The sequence below is a fragment of the Oxyura jamaicensis genome, chromosome 10 (assembly GCF_011077185.1).
Source record: "Oxyura jamaicensis isolate SHBP4307 breed ruddy duck chromosome 10, BPBGC_Ojam_1.0, whole genome shotgun sequence".
In the NCBI taxonomy this organism is placed as follows: Eukaryota; Metazoa; Chordata; class Aves; order Anseriformes; family Anatidae; genus Oxyura; species Oxyura jamaicensis.
Window position 1 is genome coordinate 10,137,167 of NC_048902.1, and position 22,142 is coordinate 10,159,308.

The 22,142-nt window shown below is 46.7% G+C and overlaps 1 protein-coding gene across 1 annotated transcript in view; it reads right to left on the reverse strand.

Moving 5' to 3' along the window:
* Window positions 1-22,142, reverse strand: part of ARIH1 (ariadne RBR E3 ubiquitin protein ligase 1) — a 69,712-nt gene that overhangs the window by 33,141 nt on the left and 14,429 nt on the right. The window contains exons 2-3 of the mRNA XM_035336158.1: window positions 22,009-22,142; window positions 779-846 (exon numbers count right to left, since the gene is read on the reverse strand). The exon at window positions 22,009-22,142 is cut by the window's right edge and continues 1 nt beyond it. Of these exons, the coding sequence (XP_035192049.1) occupies window positions 779-846; window positions 22,009-22,047 (107 nt within the window). The 5' untranslated portion in view covers window positions 22,048-22,142. The remainder of the gene's footprint in view (window positions 1-778; window positions 847-22,008) is intronic.

The following is a 22,142-nucleotide window of genomic DNA, read 5'->3' on the forward strand; positions in this document are numbered from 1 at the left end:
ACCCTAAGTCACCGTGCTGCCTTTACTGCTCCTTCTGGTCCAGCCTAATTCCTCCACAGGCTTCTGAAGTAAACTGAAGAGTATGAAGGAGCTGGAGAAATCAACAGCAGCACTGGCATATATATATATATTTACAAGTGCATTACCACTGCAGGTAGATTTGACCTCCACTGTAAGACACAAACTGGAAAGCACCTTTACCAGCAACACCTTCCAAGGGCTAAGAGCCAAAGAAGAGAAGGAGCCATAAACACTTTGCTCAGAGGGAGAGACCAAACTCCAGCCGTTATTTACACACACCCTACAAAGGAAAAAACTAGCACTGCAAAACAAAGACCAGGAAGGCAGATGCAGTTTACCAGCACCCCTCATCAGTCAGGATAAGTTTGGTCTCAGCAAGACTAAAGAATCATCATCAGGAACACGCATGCTAGGATAAGATGCAAAAGCAACTAGACCCAAACCCAAAACAGTTGAGATAACAGGAATCTGTTCCTGCTTGCTTTAGTCCAGAGTCTGCAAAAATCCAGCAGCTCTACATATTCAAACTGAAAGGCACCCACTGCTCCAACTGGCAACTAGCTTCCAAAACTTCTCAAGTCTTGAAGGCATTATTAGTATTACACCAAGGAGTTACTCAGCCAGTAAGAGCTGGAGGAGGAAACATCCAGAGCTTACACAAGAGATTCTCCTACCACACATGCTGCATTCATCCGTTCTCACACTAATCCAGTAATAAACATTTCTTGCAGGTACGATGTGAAGTGTGGCTGCTTACCTCTCCATCAGCTTCTCTTTATCCCAATTGAAATGGCTAAGCAGTATTCGAGTGATAGTCGCTGGATTCTAGAGAAAAAAAGAAAAAGAATAATTGAGTAAAACTGTTTACCAAGCTGATATTGTATCGTGAGGATCCCAAGCAGAATTCTGAAAAAGCAGATAGGGAAAACAGCGTGCCTGATAACGGGCTGCCTGCACGAATTCTGTCAGCCTATACTGGAGAACCGTTTGTCTCGACAGATAGAAAAAAATAACAAAAACCACAACACATCTCTAAAGCAAAACATCTACACAACAATGAGAGTACAGCTGAAGACTTCAGGAACAGGTGGGACATCTCCACATCCCACACGCTCATGCAGTGTGAACCCACGATGCCCTTCAGATGCACGAAGGGCTCACCGGCACCCACCCTGACATTTTTTCCTGCAAACTATTTGCAGAACAAGAATATTCCACATCTGTCCCAACCTCAAACCCCAAACATTGGGCTGAAAACTCGCCCAGGAAGTAACCAGCCATAAGGTGACGATGTCCATGAAGTCTCAAGGCAATCCCAAAGCACCCTGAGGTTCAGAAGCACTACGTAACTATCCAATACAAAGAAATACAGCCTGGAAAGGTCAAGAACACCACTACAAATAAAAGCCAATTTTCACTTTAGTCAAGTTTTTCTTCCAGCTATGTCTGTATCTTCAGCCAAGGCTTTGGGCACACGAGATGAAACCCCGTGTAGCTTCTGTTACACCCCAGCACTGTGCCCTAGCTCCCTAAATCCCAGCTGTCTCGGCTCAGGCCGAGGACCATTTACACGCAACTGCAAGCACCCTAAGAGTGGGTGCACATCCTCTGCCATTCGACACCAAAATGGAAGTTTGCCTGAGGGCAGATTTTCAATGGACACTGAAGCTGTTGAAAAGTAGGACATGAAATAGCAATGTGCTTTTCTGAGCCTGCAGGCTATAGCTACAAGTTGAAGCTGCCAGAAGCCAACGCCGCTGCCCAAAGCAGCAATCCCACCCCTTCCTCACCCTCTGCTTTACTGCCTGCCTACACAGACAGCTGCATCAGCACAAGGGAGAGGGCAGAAATAAGGAGCCAGGGACAAGCGGGACAGCTTCTTCCAGCAGTGACAACATCAGAAATGTTCCCTGAAATAAAGCCCCAGAGTCAAAATTTGAACACAAAGAACTAGTCTTGCAATTTATGCTGTAAAAAGTGATGATCCTCTCCCTCTTCAGCCTGTTCTTAGCCTTATTAATGCCAACATGGCTTGTTTAAGGCCAAATGAAAAAAATATTCCAGCTTAAAAAGCCCAGGCAAAACCGCTTTAAAAAGGTTAGAGGATGCAGTGGAGCCCCACAAACAGCTGTGACAGTCAGTCTGCAGCCAAAAACCCAGAAGTCAGCACTGCCAAACACTCCCTACAGTGAACACGGCCCCCAGTCCCCCTCCAAACAGGTCGCACATGCAATGTGGATGTGAGCTTGGAGCCGTAACCCATGCAAGAGATGCGCTAAGCCAGTACAGAGCCCCCTTTAAAAAGGAAAAGTGTTTCACAGCAGCCCTGCCACAAAGCAGCTCAAGTCTCCCGCACCAAGTAGTCAGTACAACATTTATTTTTAAATAAATCTCTTTCTATAGAACAAATCTTGCCCCAAACCAGGGAACCCACTAAACACACCAGCCTCACACCATGCACAGCTCACTCCATCTAATCCCTTGGGCCCACCACCCACACCTGCGATCCAGAGCTACAAACAAGTTTCAGGCAGCAAAGCGCGTGGCCCCCTCAGCCACAAGGATCCTTTGGTCCAGAGATCTGCCAAAAGGATGCACAACAAAGCAACATTTTCTTAACTTCTCAAGCAACAACACCGAGCGCTTTAAATTAACCCCAAGACTTCTGCTACAGCAGCCCCCTTGGCTGCAGCATTAAGGCTTCAGGGGTCACCCATCCATTGCTTTGCAGGCTAAGAGGTGCCGGATGCAGTAGCCTGGGTATTCTCTTTCAGAGGAGGCAGACAGACAAGTTCTCCTCGCTCTGGAGGATAAGTTATGCTGTGCTAACACAGAACTCAATTGCTCTGCGGTGATTATCGAGTGTTGCAAGGCAAATCCAGCAAACACCGCTCGCCAAAGGACGCGCAGCTGCGAAGAACAGGAACATCTCATTTGGGGCCTGTCCATTTTCCCAACCAAGAGCCACTGCAGGACAAGTTTCCCCTGATCAGATGCCCCAAACATCCCAGTGTCACACACACAAAAAAGCTGTTTTTCCACTGCGACAGCACACAAACCAGCAGCGTGTTGTTATAGGATTACACTTCAGAGAGGAGTGCTGTTGGCGGGGTGGACTGTAACGCAAACACGCTGCTCTTGGTGGGCTTCAGCTGCAGCAGGATTTGTTCACCGTTATTTCTTTAAAAAAGGAACCACTAGCAGCATCACAAGCTCCCACCAGCAACAGCTGCTTGCCCCATCCAAGATGGGGTATTTACAACTTGACTGGTTGTTCAGCAACATGGAGGATTAACACAGCTCTGCCCTTGCCCCCAGGCTGCACACGCAGCTAATCCAGCCCGCGGCACGCAGGGAGGGAGGCAGCCATGAGAGGCTTGGTTTGCACAATGCAAACCTCCCTTAAACACAAATGCACAAACCTCGGGCATTAAGGGCTGTTCTAACCAAAGGCTGGGCGCACCTGCAAGGAGCCGGGTGACAGCTGCTCAGCGTTAACTGCTGGCATGTGCACACTGCTCCCAGTTACTGGGGAGCAGCTTTGGTTGGGGTAAATCATTGGCACCTACCCCAAGGAGTTAGCTGCTGCAGAGCAGCTATGTGCTGTCACCTGCTTAGTTGTGGATGGGTTAAAATGGCACCAAAATCACCCAAAACCCTGCTCTGACAGCAGTTCTGCTGCAGCCCTGCATCAGCATGGCCGCTAAGAGACCTCAGCCGTGCTCCGGGCACCTGGGGGAATTAACTCCCAAATGATGCTGGGTTACACAGCGCCGGTACATTTTCGGTCCCGAAACTGGCCAGGCTCCTCATTTCTCACCCAGGATTGCTGTGTGTTTGTCACCCCATGAAGATTACTTACAGACAGGCTACGAGGCTGCTCAGCCGGGATTACCGCTCGGGCTCGGAGCTGCGGCCGGAGAAGCAGGCTTTTACAAAGGGTGCTTTCTGTTTACCGAGAAAAAGAAGTAAAGCAGCCAGAAACAGATGGTAAACTAGGGAAAAGCTAACACATTCAAACGTTCAATTTCCATTCAGACGTGGTTTGATGAAAGCTGAAACAGCAGACCTAATTTACAGCAGTCGCCTATTAAATTTTACATGTCAAGCCCAGGAAGATTGCCTAGAGCTCGGGGCAGCGAGCCTGTTGATATCCAGATATAACTGAAACCCGAGGAAAGCAGCCATTTTGTTGGAATTCTCAGGGCACTCTCAAAGACTCGCTGTCACAACTAGCTAGCTAACAAAACACTCAGAATAATGCTCTTCCCACAGAGAAATGCAGGCAGTCTTGCAGCAGGGATTTTTTTTAGGTTAACAAAGCAGCCAAGTCCCAACCTGCTTCAAACAGATTCCACTTGACTACTGCTGCTCAGCAGAGATATTTACGTTTACTGTTCTCAGCTATACTGGCATCTTTGGACACACTGATGCAAGCAGGAGACGCAGGGATGGGAAACCCTACAAAGGTTCAGAAATCAGATCTGGACTTCTCCAAAGCAACATCACAAACTGAAATAAAACTCCCTGATTTAGCAGAATGTGAGGAACTAGAAGCTTGGTCACAAATACCTGAGATACATTTGTTTTGCCACCGAAAGAAAAGAACAAATTGGAAGGAGGAACATGGACGCATGTAAATGCTATAAATGAATTATGAATTGAAGATTATGGGGACACTAGCTTAAATCAGAATTTCCAAGCAGCATAATTTGCTGAATGACAGTTTGCAGCACTTGATCCATTCATGTTTTCATCTGTCAAGACGAGCTGCACGGTTAATTCTTGCAGTTATTACAGACAAAAGCATACTTCAGACTTCAGCTTCTCAGCACACGCTTAGAGTAAGCTGCTGTTCCAATCTGAGCATTCACTGCAGATAAAAACCATTTTAACAACTCATCTTAAACCGCATTCTCCAGAAGAGTTCTCTCTCACCTCCCTGAGACCTGGTATTGATAAATTCTTCATTTTGTTTCCTCCCATTTCATGGCTTTGCTTGTGTTTTGTTTTTTAATCATGGCAGCTTTGGCATTTCAACAATTTTCTTCCTAACTGCAGCATCTATTTCCCATTAGCAGTGGCTTTCTCAGACTCTGTGCATCGATATGAATTTGATAATGCTTCCAGGGCGGTTTTCTATGAATCTGCTCTGGCACACAGAGCAGACAGTCCAGAAACACTGGCTTCACCCAAGCCCCGCACATCTATGAATGGTTTGAGCCTCAGCAGCATCCACAGCTATTTCCCACAGGCACGTAAACTCCACAAGACCGTGTTTTGAATTCCCTGGCAGAAGGTACCCAGCAGGCTTCAGGGCAGACAGTTGAGGGCAAAGACTTGTGCTTGAAGGTGACACATGACACGCTGGTGAAAAAGGACAGGACTGCCTAAAGGAGTTCAAAACTACACCTATTTGGAACTATCAAGCTTGTTTGGAGCATTTGCTCCAAAAAAAAAAAAAAAAGAAAAAGAAACCAACCAACATGTGTTCCAGTAAGGAGGCAGCATGTCACACCACCACTGTAAATATTTAATCAGCCAAAACCACAGAGTTTGCCAACAGAAGAGCACCAAGTGGAAACTCCAGCTGCCCTCCGAGCACGTGCAGGATCAAACACCACCAAAGCTTCCTGCTGCTGCATCGCCGCGCACACCACGGAAGGACGCAGAAACAAACAAAACTGACCAATGTGACATGTCTTACGTTAGCAGGTGGAGTGACAGTCACCTCCCCATGAACAGGTTTGAAGGATTTCTTGATAAATTAAGGAGATTTCTGGCTTGCCTTAGCTGTAGGTCTCATGATGGCTAGGATAAACATTGGATGCACCACACGCTTCTCTCCGGGTGACCGTAGGCTGGCATGTCCTAACCTGAGTCACCTCTGATAGACACAAGCGGGCAATAGTCGGTCGCATTAATGCCACCACAACCCAACAAGCCTTCATTTCAAACCTGACCAGGTTTACACCGAGCCCGCTTCCTCAAGGACAAGAGCTCCCTCTCCATCTCCAGGCCAGGGCAGCCAACAAAGCACACCGGGCACGAAACGGCTGCTTCCTCAGTCCGGCAATGACAGAGCGAACGGCAGCAGCGAGTCCTGCAATAACCAGGTCACCAGCTGTTGCTAACACCACGGCTCTTCATCTGCGTGTCTCCCAGCCCCGTGCAGGTAACCTTAGACATAAACAGAGTTGGAAGTGTTTTAGATAAGCTTTTAGCCAGAATCACGTTACAGTAACGCTGTCATCATCAGGTCTGCATTGTTTTACACGTGTGCAGAGCACCCTTTGTTTGTGAAGATCCATTCACATCTATTCTTGCAGGAGACAACTACAGGAAATCTTACTGACACAAACCCCTTTTCTAGCAGCTTAATAAAATCCTCAGGAACAGACAAGGGAAGATGAGACAAGTGCTGAGCACCTCCAGGACCTCCTGAAGTGCTTATCTTCAAACTTACTAGTTTTTAACACCACCAACCGAGAGCTCCGAGAAGGCCCTAGAAAGCTTTGGTGTAACCCAGTGTTGCCTGGCTCCATTACAGACAGACCGTGAGTGCCGCTGTGAGATGATGAGGACAGCAGCTAAAGCTGTCAGCCCACCACTGCCCATCCACTATCTCCACCTCTTCTGTCCCCTGCGGCCAGGGGGAAGATTACTCGGAGGTACCTTTCTGCCTTGAGCCATCTTATGGTTTGTAGGGCCAGGTCAGCAAACGCACGTGGACCAGAGAGATCTCAGCTTCCAAAGCCTGTTAGAAGTAAGAAAAGAAATTGGCACTATTTATCTCTATGCACCCACTGAGGACACGGCCTTTGCATCCTACAACCACACTGAAGCAATCCTTTCAAATAATCCAGCTCCAAATCACTCAAGTTTCCCCTTTTCCTTTCATTTCCAGGCAATTCAGCTTGAAGACAGGCTACCTCCCTGCAACACCACCCAGCACTGCTGTCCTCTGGCTGGTACCTACTGCAACTTCCCCCAACACATTCAGCAACTTCAGCTTGCCTCCTGATCATCTCCTTAGCTTCCCTCAGCTTACTTCATCTCATCAATCGCCCTTCACACATCATCTCTAATTTTGTAAATTAAGTTTTCCAGAATTATTAAATTAGTAACATTACACGTTGGCACCAAATGGCAGCTTGATATGAAGATTTCAGCTTGTAGTAACCTCTTTATCTGCACTTTACTGATTGGTTCTAGCTGATGAACATACGCTCTTTTAGCAGAGGAAGATAATAAAAAGCAACTTTGGAGAAAACTTTATTACTCCACCTAATTGGTTCAAGAGACAAAATCGAAGCAGTCAGCTGCTTCACATTTTCTCCGAGGCTTTTGGAAAGTTTTCAGGTTAATGATTAAGAGCCACAACAAAGATCCATTGTCTAACAAAGCTTTTAAATTAAAAAAAAATCCTCAAGCAACAACTCCGGGATGAATTAGCAAATTCAGAAATGCAAGAACTGCATTCACACTGAAATACTTCTAACTGAAAGAAGAGCAGATGGGTTTGCCACGCTTCGGTGTTCTGGGCAGTTCTGGCTATCTGATGGCTGCAGAAGCTCCACTACCAGCTCAGCTCAACGCAGATTTAAAACCACATGTGGGCTACGAGCAGGGAGGCTGTCTTTAAGTGCTTCACCTTCATTTGCTTCTCTGCCAGGTTTGATAATAGGACATGGGAAGTTGTCAGCCCCTATTTCACACATTTTGTATGAAGAACATTTTGGCTTCTACAACCTTTCACTCCAGCTTTTGGGTGTAAACGGGACCCTTCCCCAAAGGCAGCATCACACCCAGTATTTTGCTCCTTCTGGGGTCTCCCATCACAGGAAATCCCAACATGGGAGCAAAAGCTCAGCAGAGCCGTGCAAGCAACGAGCCACGTCTATGGTTTCCGGAGTTGCCGCCAAGCGACTGTAGCTGACATAATGAAAGAACCGGAGTGGGAGCACACGGGTGCTGAGTGTGCTTCAGAATGGGTTTGTTCAACCCATTGCCTCCCACTCACAAATTCGCAAAGACTTGCCTTAAAAGAGTAGGAGAAGGTGGTGGCATCATTTCCATATAATTCGTTCAGTTTACTATTTTGGTGGCTCCTTAAAGTCTCCCATTGCCGAGGAAGAAAACAGCACACGGCGCAGCAGCTGAGCTGCAGAAGGGGTGATTTTAAGCGCTCCATACGTAACCCAAAAATAGTTCTGGCAGTTCTGAATGCAAAGGACCGACAGGTTCATCGAGGCAGAGGTCAGGTCTTCGGTAACCACCACCTTCCCCCTCAGGCCAAAGCTTTGGCCAACATCTCGTGCCTCACAGCACTGCTGCTGTTAGGGTGAGAAATCAATGAAACAGATGGTTATTCGGAAAAAGCACTCAGAGCCCTCTGGTTCCCAAATCACCAACAAGGTGCAGTTACTTTCCCTGCTCATCCATCCTGTAACACTGCCACAAGCACTGTCCACACCGTGTATTTCGGCCCCATTCCCTCCTGCTGTTACACAGAACTGCTCTTCCAGACCTCCAGGCTCAGCTTTTCCCCTTTTGTCCCCTATGAGCCTGCACTACAGAGCTTCTCACCCCACTCCACTTCGTTTTGACCCACCAGTTGCTGCACCGTTCACGTAAATGTACTGCAAATGGATCCAATTGTGCCAAACACGGAGGAAAAGTGTTGGTTTCTTCTAGACAGCAAGCACCTCAATAAAAGAAAGCAGCAGCAATCGAGACATTTAGTCCCACAGCCTAGAAGAGATGCAAGGTTATGGGTTCAATTCTTGTCTCAAACCAGTAAGGCAATTCACCAGCACGGAGCTTGAAGGAAAGTGAACAATATTCATTCAAGAAGAATACAAAAGCTTATTTTGCCATGAAAAGAAATGACCCTGAATGACAGCAGTGGAATTTAGTGAGGGGCAAGGGGTACCACAACCCCCCAGCTCTGCAACAAGACTGCAAAGAGCAGCATTTTTAGAAGAAACTTATATTTTGAGAATGGAAAAAGCCCTCCTGAACCCTTTCCAGTGCCTGTGCAACAACAGTACCTTTGACTGGAAGAACAAACAGGACAGTGACCAGGCAGAGCAGTAAAATGGGCTCTTCAGAACCTGCTTTGAAGCAGCTGCATCCCACTGCTACCAGAAGCGGCTCTGAAAGTATTTATTTTGGCAGCAACACAAGCTCGTGCAACCGCTGACCTCTCCGTGACGGGAGCACGACTGCCTGCACAGCTACAAGTGAAGCAGACGAAGGAACTGACCCAGGGGAAGGGGTTTTCTGCTTTATTTTAACCCAGACCAGTTCTGGGACCAGGATCGCAGTGAGGCCAGACAGCTGATTCGGCACAACTTGGACAAGAGAGTTTCTTGTTCCCAGCAAGTTTTTCTGTCTGGGAGATCAGTCTGCCCAGAGCCACGTGCCGGACATGTCTAAGTTGGGTTCTCCTGACAGATCCTCTGGTCCTAAAGGCTTGACAGCTTATCAAGGCACGATTTGATGCACATTACTGCAGAGGTCCCACTCTTCTCCTCCATCATCCCATGAGCAACCTGAGCATCCATCCCAGAAAGCATCATCCTGAAAGCTCATTTCTCAGCCAGAAGGTGAAAGCAACAGCTTGCCTTCCTTTCTCCAGAAGCCACCTTACTGCGAGGCAGACCTTGACGGAGGTGCCTGCTGAGGGGACCTAACCCTACTTTCATTACAGAGTCCACTTTAAAATAAATAAACAAACTTTTATTAGTCAAGGTTGGAAAGACTACAGAACTGGCACAGGTCAGGCGAGCGACTCAACAAGTGGATAAAGGGGAAGCAACCCTAAGCAACACATTGGGGTTTGGGGGGAATGCTGTCTTCTCCGGGTGCCCACCTCAACTTTGGAACAAATTGCTGCTGGGAAAGCTCAGATCTGCCTATGGCACCCACACAACCTGGCCTGTGCACAGGGAGAAGGTGGTAAAGGAATAAAGCTGGAAAGGGAACATTGCTGTACAAATGCTTTTTCCTTTAAATCATTTCACAGAAGCGTGAGGTATCACAAAAAGCTGTCCCTGCTTCTTTTTCTTCCCTCAAACATGTATCAGAACATTAATTTTGCTCTTTCACCACAGTCAGCACTGCGCATTCTGGTCCAGAGCCAGACTCACCCACAGGACTTTACCCATTCCCTGGGCTCAATACATCTCAGTCGAACCTGGCACTCTTCCCCCCCATCAGGTAGCAAAGGCGCTGCTCTGCCAGCTCCGCGAGGCCCAGCAGCTCACCGAACGTAAGGAGCAGGCTGCCTCGACCCTGGTCAGTAATAGCTGGGCCTTCTCCGTGGGTTGTGTGTGCCCTTGGGTAACACAACTTCACTTTTGCTGCTTAAGCACCTGATTAAACCACTCCAGCACTCAACAGGCAGTTCTGCTGCCTCAGAAGGATGCTGCCAGCAGATCTGTGAAGAAGTCAGAAACTGGACTTCACCCCAGGAAGAAATCAGTACAGCACCAGTTGTACAACCACGCACAATGGTTATGAAACCGTTTTTTTATGTCAGTTTTACAAAACAGGAACATTTCACATGTTCTTCTCAAAGAAACCAACCCATCACTTTATTCCCAAAGATCTGCTATTCTGCGTTAAAAATCTACATGCTAGAACAGAGCTGAATCTGACTGAAAAACGTCTATCCCACAAAGTACCTGCACCAAAGTCCTTCCTCGAAGAGTATCCTACCGTATTTTTATGTCAAAAGACGGGATTTTCTGGGAGAAAAAATAAATCCATTAAAGAAGTAACAATACCGTGGCATACTTAAAGTGTTTAGTAGAAGTCAGGCAGAGAGGACGAGAACATTTTTCTGACACCCATCGCAGCAACACGCAAATTCCTGACAACTTGTGCTTGTTTTCCTGTAGACAATTTCTATAGCAGATCTGCCTGTAGGCTCAAACATGTGCCAAGAAAACAATACCAACTAATTGATTTTCTGGATTAAGCATTGCAAGTTCTCTGTAAAGGTCCCTGGTATCTCCACCTGCCCTTTTCCTGGTCTCAACAGTACTTCCAGATGATGATTATTAAAGAAAGAGTGAGCTGCCTTCAGACAGCATGCAAGCAGAGGATCAGAACCCAGGGATTTTCAGCCCAAATGTGTCTGAAACTGTTGGGGAATCTGTCTCCCATCTGCTTTTACCAGGAACCAATGGGGAACACCTATACCATCACGGCATGCTCACACACAAAGAGGTGCTTGCACGGGGAAATGCTCACTGCTCCAATATCATGAAGTACCACACCTGTGCAGCCTGTGCCCTGAATCCAGGCTTCCACTTCAGAACATTGCAATTAACATTTTCCAACAGAGAAGGTACACAGCGAGTAGAAAATGGTATGGCAAAATCACTTCAATGAGCAGCATTCAAGTAGCACTCAAAAATCAATGAGTTAAAAATCTACCACGAAAGCTAAACGAATCCCACCCCAATACAAAACCACCTCTCACTGCAGTGGCTGGGTTATCTCAAATAAGTTTTGAGACAGGGTCACAGGTGGTACGCAGCCGCTAAGCCTGTCAGAGTCAGTGTGACTGATGATACACACGGACTCCGCAAAAGAATGTTTAACTGGCAGCACTTCACAAGCAAATTTTTAGGGAGAAATCCTTAACGTCCTTCCATCTTATCTTCCTTCCCCAGGTCTGGGTTTGGTGAGCATCCAAAAGCTCCGTATCTCTCCCCTCCAGCCCTTATTGCTTCTGATGGCATCCCTTGCTCAAAGCAGCACACACTTACTCAGTGCTACACGGGTGGGCAGAGAAAAGCCTTCGCCGCTCACCAGAACAGCAACACACACCGTAATTTTCAAGCAGAAAACTGCTGGGGCTGACTTCATCTCCTCGTGGTGCTGCTGCTGCCACCTCTCACCGTGCGTTACCTCTGCAGCAGCCGGCAGAAAGACAGACGTCTCGCCAAACTGCGACGCGAACCAGGAAGAACGAAACCCTCTGAAGTATCTGCTGGCCAAGTGTGGTTTCACACACACATGATGTCACCTTGACAAGCAAGTCTCCCCTAGCAGAGCCTACAACTCTCAAGTCGCACAAAAACACAAAATAAAAGTTAGGGATCTTAGTGCTTTTCAAGCTGACAGGCCCAGGAAGTCATTGCCGGTGCATCTTGGGGACGTAATCTTTGGCAACATTCTCACCTTGGCAAAAGCCCCAGAGCAGATACGGTTACAGCATATATCACTTCCCCCCACAGAAAAGAAGCTCTACCTGCAAAAGCACTGTTTTCTGGCAGAAGCTGCATCTGCACCAGGAAAACCTGCCAGCATCCTTTCCCCAACAAGCCTCTTCTAGCTCAGACCACTTCTTACTGATGACTTTGCAGTTTATTTACCACACTCTGCTCATTTAGTCATAGTTGGTTTTATAGCCAGCAAAACGGAGCCCCAGCAACATCCCATTTTTCAAGCCAAAACTTCCACTGGAGGGGTGATTGTGCCTGTTGACACCTCAAAACTCTCCTCCACAGAAGCCACCAGTGAAGAAAGGATATTCTGGAGGCACGAAGAGTTTGGCAATTCCTCTGTTCGTGCTCATTCACACCCTCGAACAAGACACACTCACACCTGTGACTGCAGCCTCCAACCGCTGCACATCTCCAGGCACCCTCCCTTCAGACAGTTCCCGTATCAGCCACCCCAAAAAGCAATGCGGGTCCCTGCACAACGATCTCCTCCTAGAAGCATCCTCTGTTAGCACGGCTGTGAGCCTGCTGAAGGGTCCCTAAGGAACACAGCAAAACCTGGCAGCAACAGCGCCCAGCCCTGCAGGCTCCCATAAGCTGCCTACAAAGCACCCACGAGAACTCCTCCAAGCCACGGTGCTGTTAAAAAAACAGCACTTAGTGCATCTCCAAATTGTCCTTATCATTCACATGCAGAGCACGCATCATCCCAGCCAAAAAAGTCAACATCAGAGATAGAAGGCTCGATCCCAAACAGTGACCCCCAAAGCGGATTATTAACATGAGAAGGCAGATGAGATTCAGAAATTAAGGCGGCAGGCCAAGAAGCATGTAATTTTAACAATTTCTCCAAATTTATACCAGTTTCTATACAGTTTTCAAACCCATTTGCAATACACAGCACAGATTTCTCAACTGGAAGTAAATTATCTCATTGCTTAAACGCAATAGTTTAAGACCTTATCAAGTTATACTTAAGTGTCATACCTAACTACACTCGCCCTTAATACCAGCTATCTCTGTCCAACACAAAAATATCTTTAGGTGTTCATTTCACCTCTTAGCAATACAAATAAGGAAGCTTCAAACGTATCATTTTATCAAATAAGATAAAGCTGAGTATGAGAAGGGTTGTTAGAGCTCATGCTAATGCATACATAAAATATGTATGAAATTGAAGAATAAACCCAAGTTGCTCAGAGAGCCTTTCAAGTCATCACAGAAGTATTACTAATTACCCAAACAAGGATGTCAGACATGTTTGTTCATCAGATCTTCATAGTAATTAGAAATTGTTACTTAATCTTCTGTATGCACACACCAGGTGGGATTTTACCCTGAAGACTTCCACTTCACACGAAAACAAATTTCACATTAATAGCACCTATTGGGTTCGTTTATTGAGGAATGCAGAACGAGAACCTGCGTTTCTCATTGTAAGGCAAGGACTCATTGCCTGGGCTTACCAGAACTTGTCAGAGCTCCCGGAAGAGAAATGAAATGCTGACTACATGCTGGAGTGCTCTTCCATCCTTTTATTAAGAAGTTGGTGTTCATTCTAGCTTTGAAATGCATTGATCAGCGAAGTGCTGTCACTCCCTGTTCTGCAGCCTGAACTTGAGATGCCTCGGGAGATTTCTCCCTAGGCCCCTCAAGACACGGATCTGGCACACACACTCCCTGCTTGGTCCTCAACTCTTTGTGTTTTCAGACCACTCCCTTCCACCTCTTATTTGTAGATCCCAGAGCCTGAATTGGATGTAAAGTTTAAAGAGTTAACTTCTTACGTTACCCTTCCCGCAGAGGGAAGTGCAGTGCAAGGGAGACCATTTGCTCATGAGAATTCTATTTTCCCCCCAATCCCTCTCCACATTTGTTTGCCCGACAAAGGAATGCCAATTACACTTGTGCTTTGTTACACAAGAACACATGCAATCCGAAGTTATCAGCTGCAGAGGAAATCTGCGCTTACCACAGATGCCGAGCTCTTTGAGGAGTTCCGTACGCACCCATCATTACACATGTGCCCAAAACAGGCCACGGAAGCTGAGTCTCCAGGTGTCGATACACACACTGAACATCCTGGCGCTAACACCCAAGGCAGTCAGTTGTTTCACCAGCTGACTACTTCCAGGTACAACCATACAAACCTGGTTCTGCATTTTTAGCATGCGTTCTACACTTCAAGACGACTTGAGCTGTGCCCAAGCAGAATCCCTCAGCAAGTGCTCCTACTCTACCCTGCTCACCTGTTGGAAAACAGAGTTAAGGGCTTGCATCCTTTACCTGGCAAAGCAACAAGCAAAACATTATTCTATCAAGCACAGGGAATTTTTCTCAAAATGTTATGAAGGCAATAAGCGAACGATCAGACTTTGAATTCCTAGTGCTGGAGACCACTTCCCTCCAGCTCCCAAATTCTTCAAATTACAAAGCAATCAAAGCCGTGTCTTTTGTAAATTAACATGCACCCTCTCTCCACAAGAAGAGGCACGTTCATGACGTCCGAGAATGCGGCGGGAACCTCAAACCCTCAACAAATTGAGCAAGTTATAAAAAAAAAAAAAAAACAAACTTTTCTCCTTTCTATTTTCGACTTCATGTTTCAGCCACAATCACTTTCACTGAACACCTGGTTTTGAAGCAAGACAGCCAAGAGAGGCTCCTCGCACCACCTGTCTCAGTGTTTTGCCATCTCTGGAAATCAGAAGCACCGCATCATGCTACAGGATGTAAAAGTTTTAAATGAGGAAGGTAGAAACCCAATAATGTTTTAAAAAAGGCTGGAAGAAAGGAACTGAACACGCTAGCATGAGCAAGTGGGCACCATCAGCAGCTCAGGGAAAGGCCACAAAGCAGAGCTTTAGGTAGGCACGGAGGCTACCACCCCAGTTCTGTTAGCTCATGGCCAGAAACCACCGCTCACCGAGCTCTCCTTTGTTCCCACCAGCTCTCAAGCACTGCCTAAAAGAGGTGGCGAGACCAGTGCTGCTGCCAAAAGGGACCACGATGCCACCACACTTGCACAAGGCAAGCCAGAGTGCTCAGAGGCAGGTGCCTAAGCTACAAGAAGCACTTATTTTTCCCCTGAAAAAAAAGTCTCTCAATAGCTTACTAGCTTCCTCCTTGCTCCAGAGAACTTCGATACTGTTGAAAATATCTGTCTAAGACGTGGAATTTGAAATTATTCCGGGCATTTGCAGATCTCAGCCTCTGCAAACAGAGGAAGGACTTGGTGCAGCTAGCTGCGTGAACCACTGTACTCCACAGCACTCTTACTACCCTGAATACCAAAACCAATTACTCAGCATTACTATGCCATGTAAACAAGGGACCTCTTTTGAAAGAGTGTCTGTAGTCATAAGGACATTTCAAATTCTAAAAGGCTCTGATTTGTGAAGCACAAACACTGCTGAACTAAGTTAAGATGAAACTCAGCTTCTTAGGAAGCCCTGAATAGCAGTTCTCAATGCATTCATTTAAGCCAGTATTTCCATCACAGCTCGGGATCAAAAGCTAAAAAGCAAGGCGAGGAATCAAATATGAGCCAGGAAAAGGCAAGACGTTCAACTTTCACAACCAAAAACTACCTGGGATGGTGCAGATTGAAGTATCAACAGATTTTCCATCATCAGATTACAAACCACAATTTTTGTTCCAGCTCAGAGTTGGTCACTTCACCTTCACGCTGGAGCCTCCTGCAGTACCCTACATGAGCTCCTTTATCAAACACGCAGACATCTGTATTCTGGGCTGCACTCAAATGCACCATTTGGCATCACCAAGTAGCTACGAACCTGCCGCGTGCGTTTTACAATAAATGAGGCTGCAATTTTCTTGCAGAAGCCAGAGCGACTTGATGACACTCAGTAGCGTTACACACCTACAGAGAAAAGCCTCCCAACCTCCACGGATGCCAAATAACACAGGGTACACGGCCACAAGCAAGAGGAAACATCACTTACAGTATTTTTAGATCCCTCTAACTCCAGAGGACTGGAAGCACAACCCAGAACATATAAGGTGCAGACTGAATGACATCGACAGGACTTTCATCTTAAGAAGAGCACAGTTCAGAGTTCAGCGAGAGCCATCACAGCTGACCCAAAATTCCTTGTTTACTCTGCCTCATGCACGGAGCAAGGCAGAAGAGAGCTTGTTTTCAGAACTGAAAAAATTCAACAGGTGGCAGGGGGGCTTGGGGAGGTGTTGGACAGGGAGCTACTTCTAATTTATGAGCTTACAGCCTCACTTCAAACAAAAGCTGAAGTCTTCCAGGTCTCAGTTTTCATGCTAAGAAGCACACACTGTCAAACTGCAGTTCTGCGCACCGTGCTCTTAAATCTAATACTGCTTGCCAAACTGCACTAAGCAAGTATGCAAAGTATTTCTGAATAGGCACAGGTCTGCCCTACACTTCCATGCCACGCCACAGGAACACTGAAAGCATCAGAAGTCCAGCTTCATTTCTTATTATGAAGTTTAAATTCCTGCAAGGCTGAAACTAAGGAGTGAGAGCTCGGGATAAGCAGATAGGTAGGAAACCACAGCTTGCATACGACTGAACAACGTGCTTCTAGCACAGCTATTGTTTCACATCAAGGAGCCTGAGTGCTGCAGTCTCAGTTAGGACTTCTCCAGGGCACAACAGTTACTGATTTAGAGCAGAACCACCACTTCTGCTTTGCATGGCACATAAGGTTCTGCTAACTAAAATTAAACCCACAGGGAATACCAATGGCTGCACATATCTGTTGTTGCTCCCCCCCCCCGCCCCATAAACAAATGTTTAAAAGTAACTAAAAACAGAACAAAGTGTTTTCAGTTTCATTTTGCAAACGTCCCCAGGACACAGCAGTCCCCATCTGCACCCACGGCCCCCTGAGCGACGGCTGCTTTGTTGGGATGCCATCAGTTTTTACTCTTGGCCAGCCATGAGATTTATGTTTGGCCTAAAACAAAACAAATCTAAAGCACAAAGCAAGTGGGTCATTTAAGTATGAGTTTTAGCTTACTCTGGAGACTTAGCAGATAGAACGGACCTGGTAACTCTGAAGTTTATAATAGTTTTGTTTTTTAACTTTATTATATTCAGAATTCCATATCTTAGCAGCCAGGGAACAGATAGGATGTCATTTCCAAAAGCCTTACAGCGATGGCTTGTAGCAGATTTCAGGAGTGCTTTGTCACAACAAAGTTCATTCCGTTCCTTGGAAACATTAAGCGCATTCCTCCGATAATGAAACACCTTATAAACGCCATGTGACAGAACCATGGAGTTTAACAAAGCATTTCCTTCCAGCATCATAACATTCAGGGCCCCAACTGAATTTTATTATCAAATAGCTAACCACACAGTAAGAGAAGTCAGAGCCTTGCAAACTCACCTCATACAGGCACCGCGAGCAGACCCAAATGCAAGCAGCATCAGCCTCAAGTGCTTCCTCCCACAGACTCCTACCTAATGCTTGTCAAGCAGCTTCAAGCACTCGGGGTTTTCAAGATGTCATCTCTAACACGAAATCCAGTTTTAAGCACAGCCCTGGATGACAGCAGTGATGCCTGTTGCTCGCTGGAAAGTCATTCCTATTTTGGACAAAGTATTTTGAACGCATTGCCAAGACCACTGAATTACACCACTGCTTGGGAGATTTCCTAAGTTACGACTGGAAATCAGCACTTTTTGTCCAAGCAAGAGAAGCCACTGTGTAATAACAGCGCTCTTCCCAAGCCACGCTGGACTGACACTTGCTGTAACAGAGCATGACTAATCGCAGAGCAGTGTTCTGGGGAAAACTGCACTGCCCCGGTCACAAAAAAAGCTGCCCCTTTCAACAAGCTGGAACTTCAGAGCAGCCTGGGGTTTTGGCTGATTGTATCATCAACGCTTTAGCCGGTAAGGATACTCACTTCTCAAGAAGTTATCCAGCCTGGTCCCCTAAACAAGGGCCGGTATTCAGTATAAATGTTCTGATGCTGCACATCACCTGTTCTACCCTGCAGAACCTCATTTCACAGCCTGCAGGAAAGAGAAAAGGTATTTCTGAGCTAGACTAAGTCGCGTGAGATGCGGTGCTTCAGTCTCTTTCCAAAGTCAGGGGGGTTTCATGTGCTCACAAGGCACGACACCTGGCTGCGTCCAGGGTACTGCTTTGGGTGGTAAAAAAAAAAAAAAAAAGAAAAAAAAAGCAAGGGCTCAGCTCCCTTTTCTGTGCTTTGTTTTAATTGTCATCACCCACCTTCAGACTTAATCCTGACAGTTTTCCAATGCTTAACCCTGCTGAAGTCCAAAAAGAACAAATGTCATCAGGTGAAGCCACAGTGATGTCAAACACTCCAGAAAAAGCTGACCGAGAGCAGAAAATGAACCCAACTTAGAAATACCAAAGTTGCAACAAGGCAAAAACACTGAGCCAAGCAAGACTAGAGAGACACCATCACGTGCTCTATTCAGAGTAGAAATAAACATGCTATTCTAAACATTTCCAAGTTTATTTTCAGAAAATCTACAGCAAAGACAGAAATAGCAGCCTGATATTAAAAAAAAAAGAGACTTAATAGAAACTTATTTGTAGAAACTTAGAAACGGTAGAAACTTATTTGGACAATCCCTCATCCCAAAGTATGGAGAGGAAGAACACGGGGACGACATCCAACTGTGGGAAAATGCCTTTCAAAGGAGACCACCTTTTGTTTACCAGAACCTTTATGTCTAGGTTTTTGCAGTTGTTCAGTCAGTTACTCCGCCAGCAGCTGGAAAAAAAACACTCCAGAAGTCTGCCCATTGACTTTGACAACTAAAACCAAAATAACTTGTGGAATGATTCTCTACTCCGTGTAATTATAGCAATATAATGGAAGCGATACTTGGATCTGAGGTGGGGTTTGAACATCTCAGCCAATCAACAGCGCAAGGTTAGAGGTTTATTCATGCCCCTATTATTGCATTTGGAGAAGGGGAATTCTTGCCATGCGGCACAGAAAGTCAAATTAGATTATCAGCAAAAATGCCAAATACCCTGCAAAAATCATCATTAAGCACCTGATATTCCCCTTATGCTCAGACAAGAGAGAGTCAATGCAAAACATGCTGAGTATTTGAGTTCCTGAAACCTCCTGAGTTCACTGCAAGTTCGTCTTAGATGGCCAAGTGAAAGAAAAAGGTAACAGCTCAGCACTGAGCAGCCATCTTCACATGCACATTACCTGCTGCCAGCACACATCACACGCTTCATAGCCAGGAAGTTTATCCCAAGTTAGCCACTACTTCAGCAAAGCCTTCCTCAGGTCAACTCCCTGTCCTGAGAACTTTGGGCTGTTCTTATACAGCTCACATTTGGGAAGTGATTCCATGGAAGAGAAAATAGATTTAATTAAACTCCTTCCACTGGTAGTTATATCAGCTAATAAGCGGTCTTGGGGCCCCGTGTTTTGTTAGGGACAAAGGCCCAAGTCCCTGCACAAGGGAGCTGTATCTGCAGCTCAGGTACCCCCCTTGCAGATGCTTCATGGCTCACCAATACCTTTTCTTCTCATTGCACCTGCAAAACAATCAACTGAAAAATAAAACCCTATTCATGACTTACTTCTGACAAGAAACTGGTACCTCCGCTGATGAGAGGGCACAGGCCCTACCACTGAAGCTTTTGGACATCAGGGACCTCTGCGTGGTAACAAATAAGCTCCTGAGTTCTGCAACAGGCAACTGCAACCGTTATCATTTGGTATCAGGAACCGAATTTAGATACGCAGGGACCAAAGCCATCCAGTTCTAGACTGGAACAAGTGAATCACAGGACTGCAACCAAGGATCCGCAGCAGGATCCTGAGCCAACGTGAGTCCAGAAAAGGTTTACTGAACCAGAAAAGCAGCAGCAGTAATCCTGGTTGGGCGCCAAAAACAAGAAATATACAGAACGGAGCCCTGGAAGCTTTCAGCACAAGCAAGAAAAGTGAGGATGAGCAAATGCTGAGGCACTGACTGAATTAAGTTCACTTACCTCCCAACAGACTAGAAATCCAGTAGCAGTAAGGTGCCATTTCAAAGCAATTTGGACTAAGTTAATGTTTTTCTACCCTCTTCTGATGTCTCCTAGCACTTGAGCTGATGTTAGGTCCTAGGCTGACCCATGATACTCCAAACCAACTGGCCTTCTGCACCCTGTTAAACCAGGAATAGCCACCACAAACCTAACACCAAGACCTAAAGCAGCAGCCACGGAGCTCCTGCAGACTGCCTGTGCTCTGGAGAGCGCCACAGAGCCATTCAGGGAAGGGTCAGGCCTCCCACCACCACCCTGGGTGCAAGAACAGGAGAAGGGCCTCCACCTCCCTCAACTTCTAACTACTAGCTCTGCTATGCTGAGGCCAAGTGCTCAAGTTCTACAGCTCGAGGGCAGTGTAAAAAGGAAGAAAAAGCATGGGCCAGAGAGGAGGACCTCATTTAAGTCAGCTCCTAAAAAACACACAGGTGAATTCGTCAGGCCAGGGACACACAGGAGCGGGATGCTCAATACTCCTCATCAGCAGAAACATTTCCACCACTTTGCTTACTCAAAACTGGGACAAATGGTTGAGCCTGCCCAATACCACCAGTGCAGGTGATGATTCTCACAGTCTTAGTCATTATACACACACTCACCATTTTAATCACTACTTCAAAGAGTTAAAAACTTCACCAAGTGTTTGCATGCCTACTTCCCATTTGCACATCTCCATTTCCCTTCATTAGGATCAATAACTGGGAGCAAGGAAATATCCATACGTAACCAAGAGATCTTCTTTAGCCGAGTGCTCTCATAATCAGCTAATCGAGCCAGACTCCTTTATAAGCCTTACGTGTGCAGTACTGTTATTAAAGTTATAAACTTTAATTTGACTGAAGAACTGCCATTTACTCATTTCCTAGGTGAACACTCAGGCAGTTGTTTGCATCGAGCTCCCCATAAACTGCAGCGGCTTTTCAGCACATGCAGCCACATTTTAAGGCTGCTCACGGAGTCACTGTAGAGCACAGGGCAGCTGGGCAAAAACATCCACTGAGGCATCTCGTATTTAAGGCTGGAAGTACACCTAACTAGGAAGCAACTGATTTGGGGGGATGGTGTCCTTTGTTAAGTAGTATCAATAAATTTAGTCTCCTCACACTACTTCAGAAATTTAATACCTTCACACTACTGTTCACACTGTTGGGTAAGGAGAAGTGTTTTCTGTTTGCTCGCTGTAACTCTGAATACCACCAAGCAAACCGAAACAAAAGAAAACCCACACACTCTGGTCACCTGCAAGAAAAGCAGACGGCACCAGGAACTTAGTGCAAGCCGGAGCAAAATCCAGCTGTAAATATTTAGAAAGGGATGCTAGATAGCCTCAGTGGCTTGAATTTCTTCCAACAGCACAAAAGCCGGGAGATTAGATACGCTCATCAGAAGACAGCGGATGTTCTTTGGAGCCCTGCTTCGTTTTTAAAATGCCACAGTTAGAACGGGGGGGGGCACCAAAGCCAGCCCGTTCCAGAGCGGCCAACCGCTGCCCGGCCTCCGGTAAACGGGCGGCGGGGGGGGGGGGGAGGCAAAACGGTGATATTAATAACAAGAGGAAAGAAATCCCGGCTGGGAGACGCACAAAGGGCAGCGAACTGAGGGAAGCGGGGGGGGTTGGGGTGGGGGAGGCCGAGGACCCCCCCGAAGCTGGGGGAGCCCCCCGGGGGGCCGCGTGGCGCCCCCTCCCCGAGGCCGCGGCGCACCTGGATGACTTCGTTGACCTCGCGGATGCACTCCACCATGTGCTGCAGGATCTGCTCGGCCGTCAGCACCTCATAGCGGTAGTCCTCCTCCTGCTCCGGGCCGCCGCCGCCGCCGGGGCCCGGCCCGCCGCCCA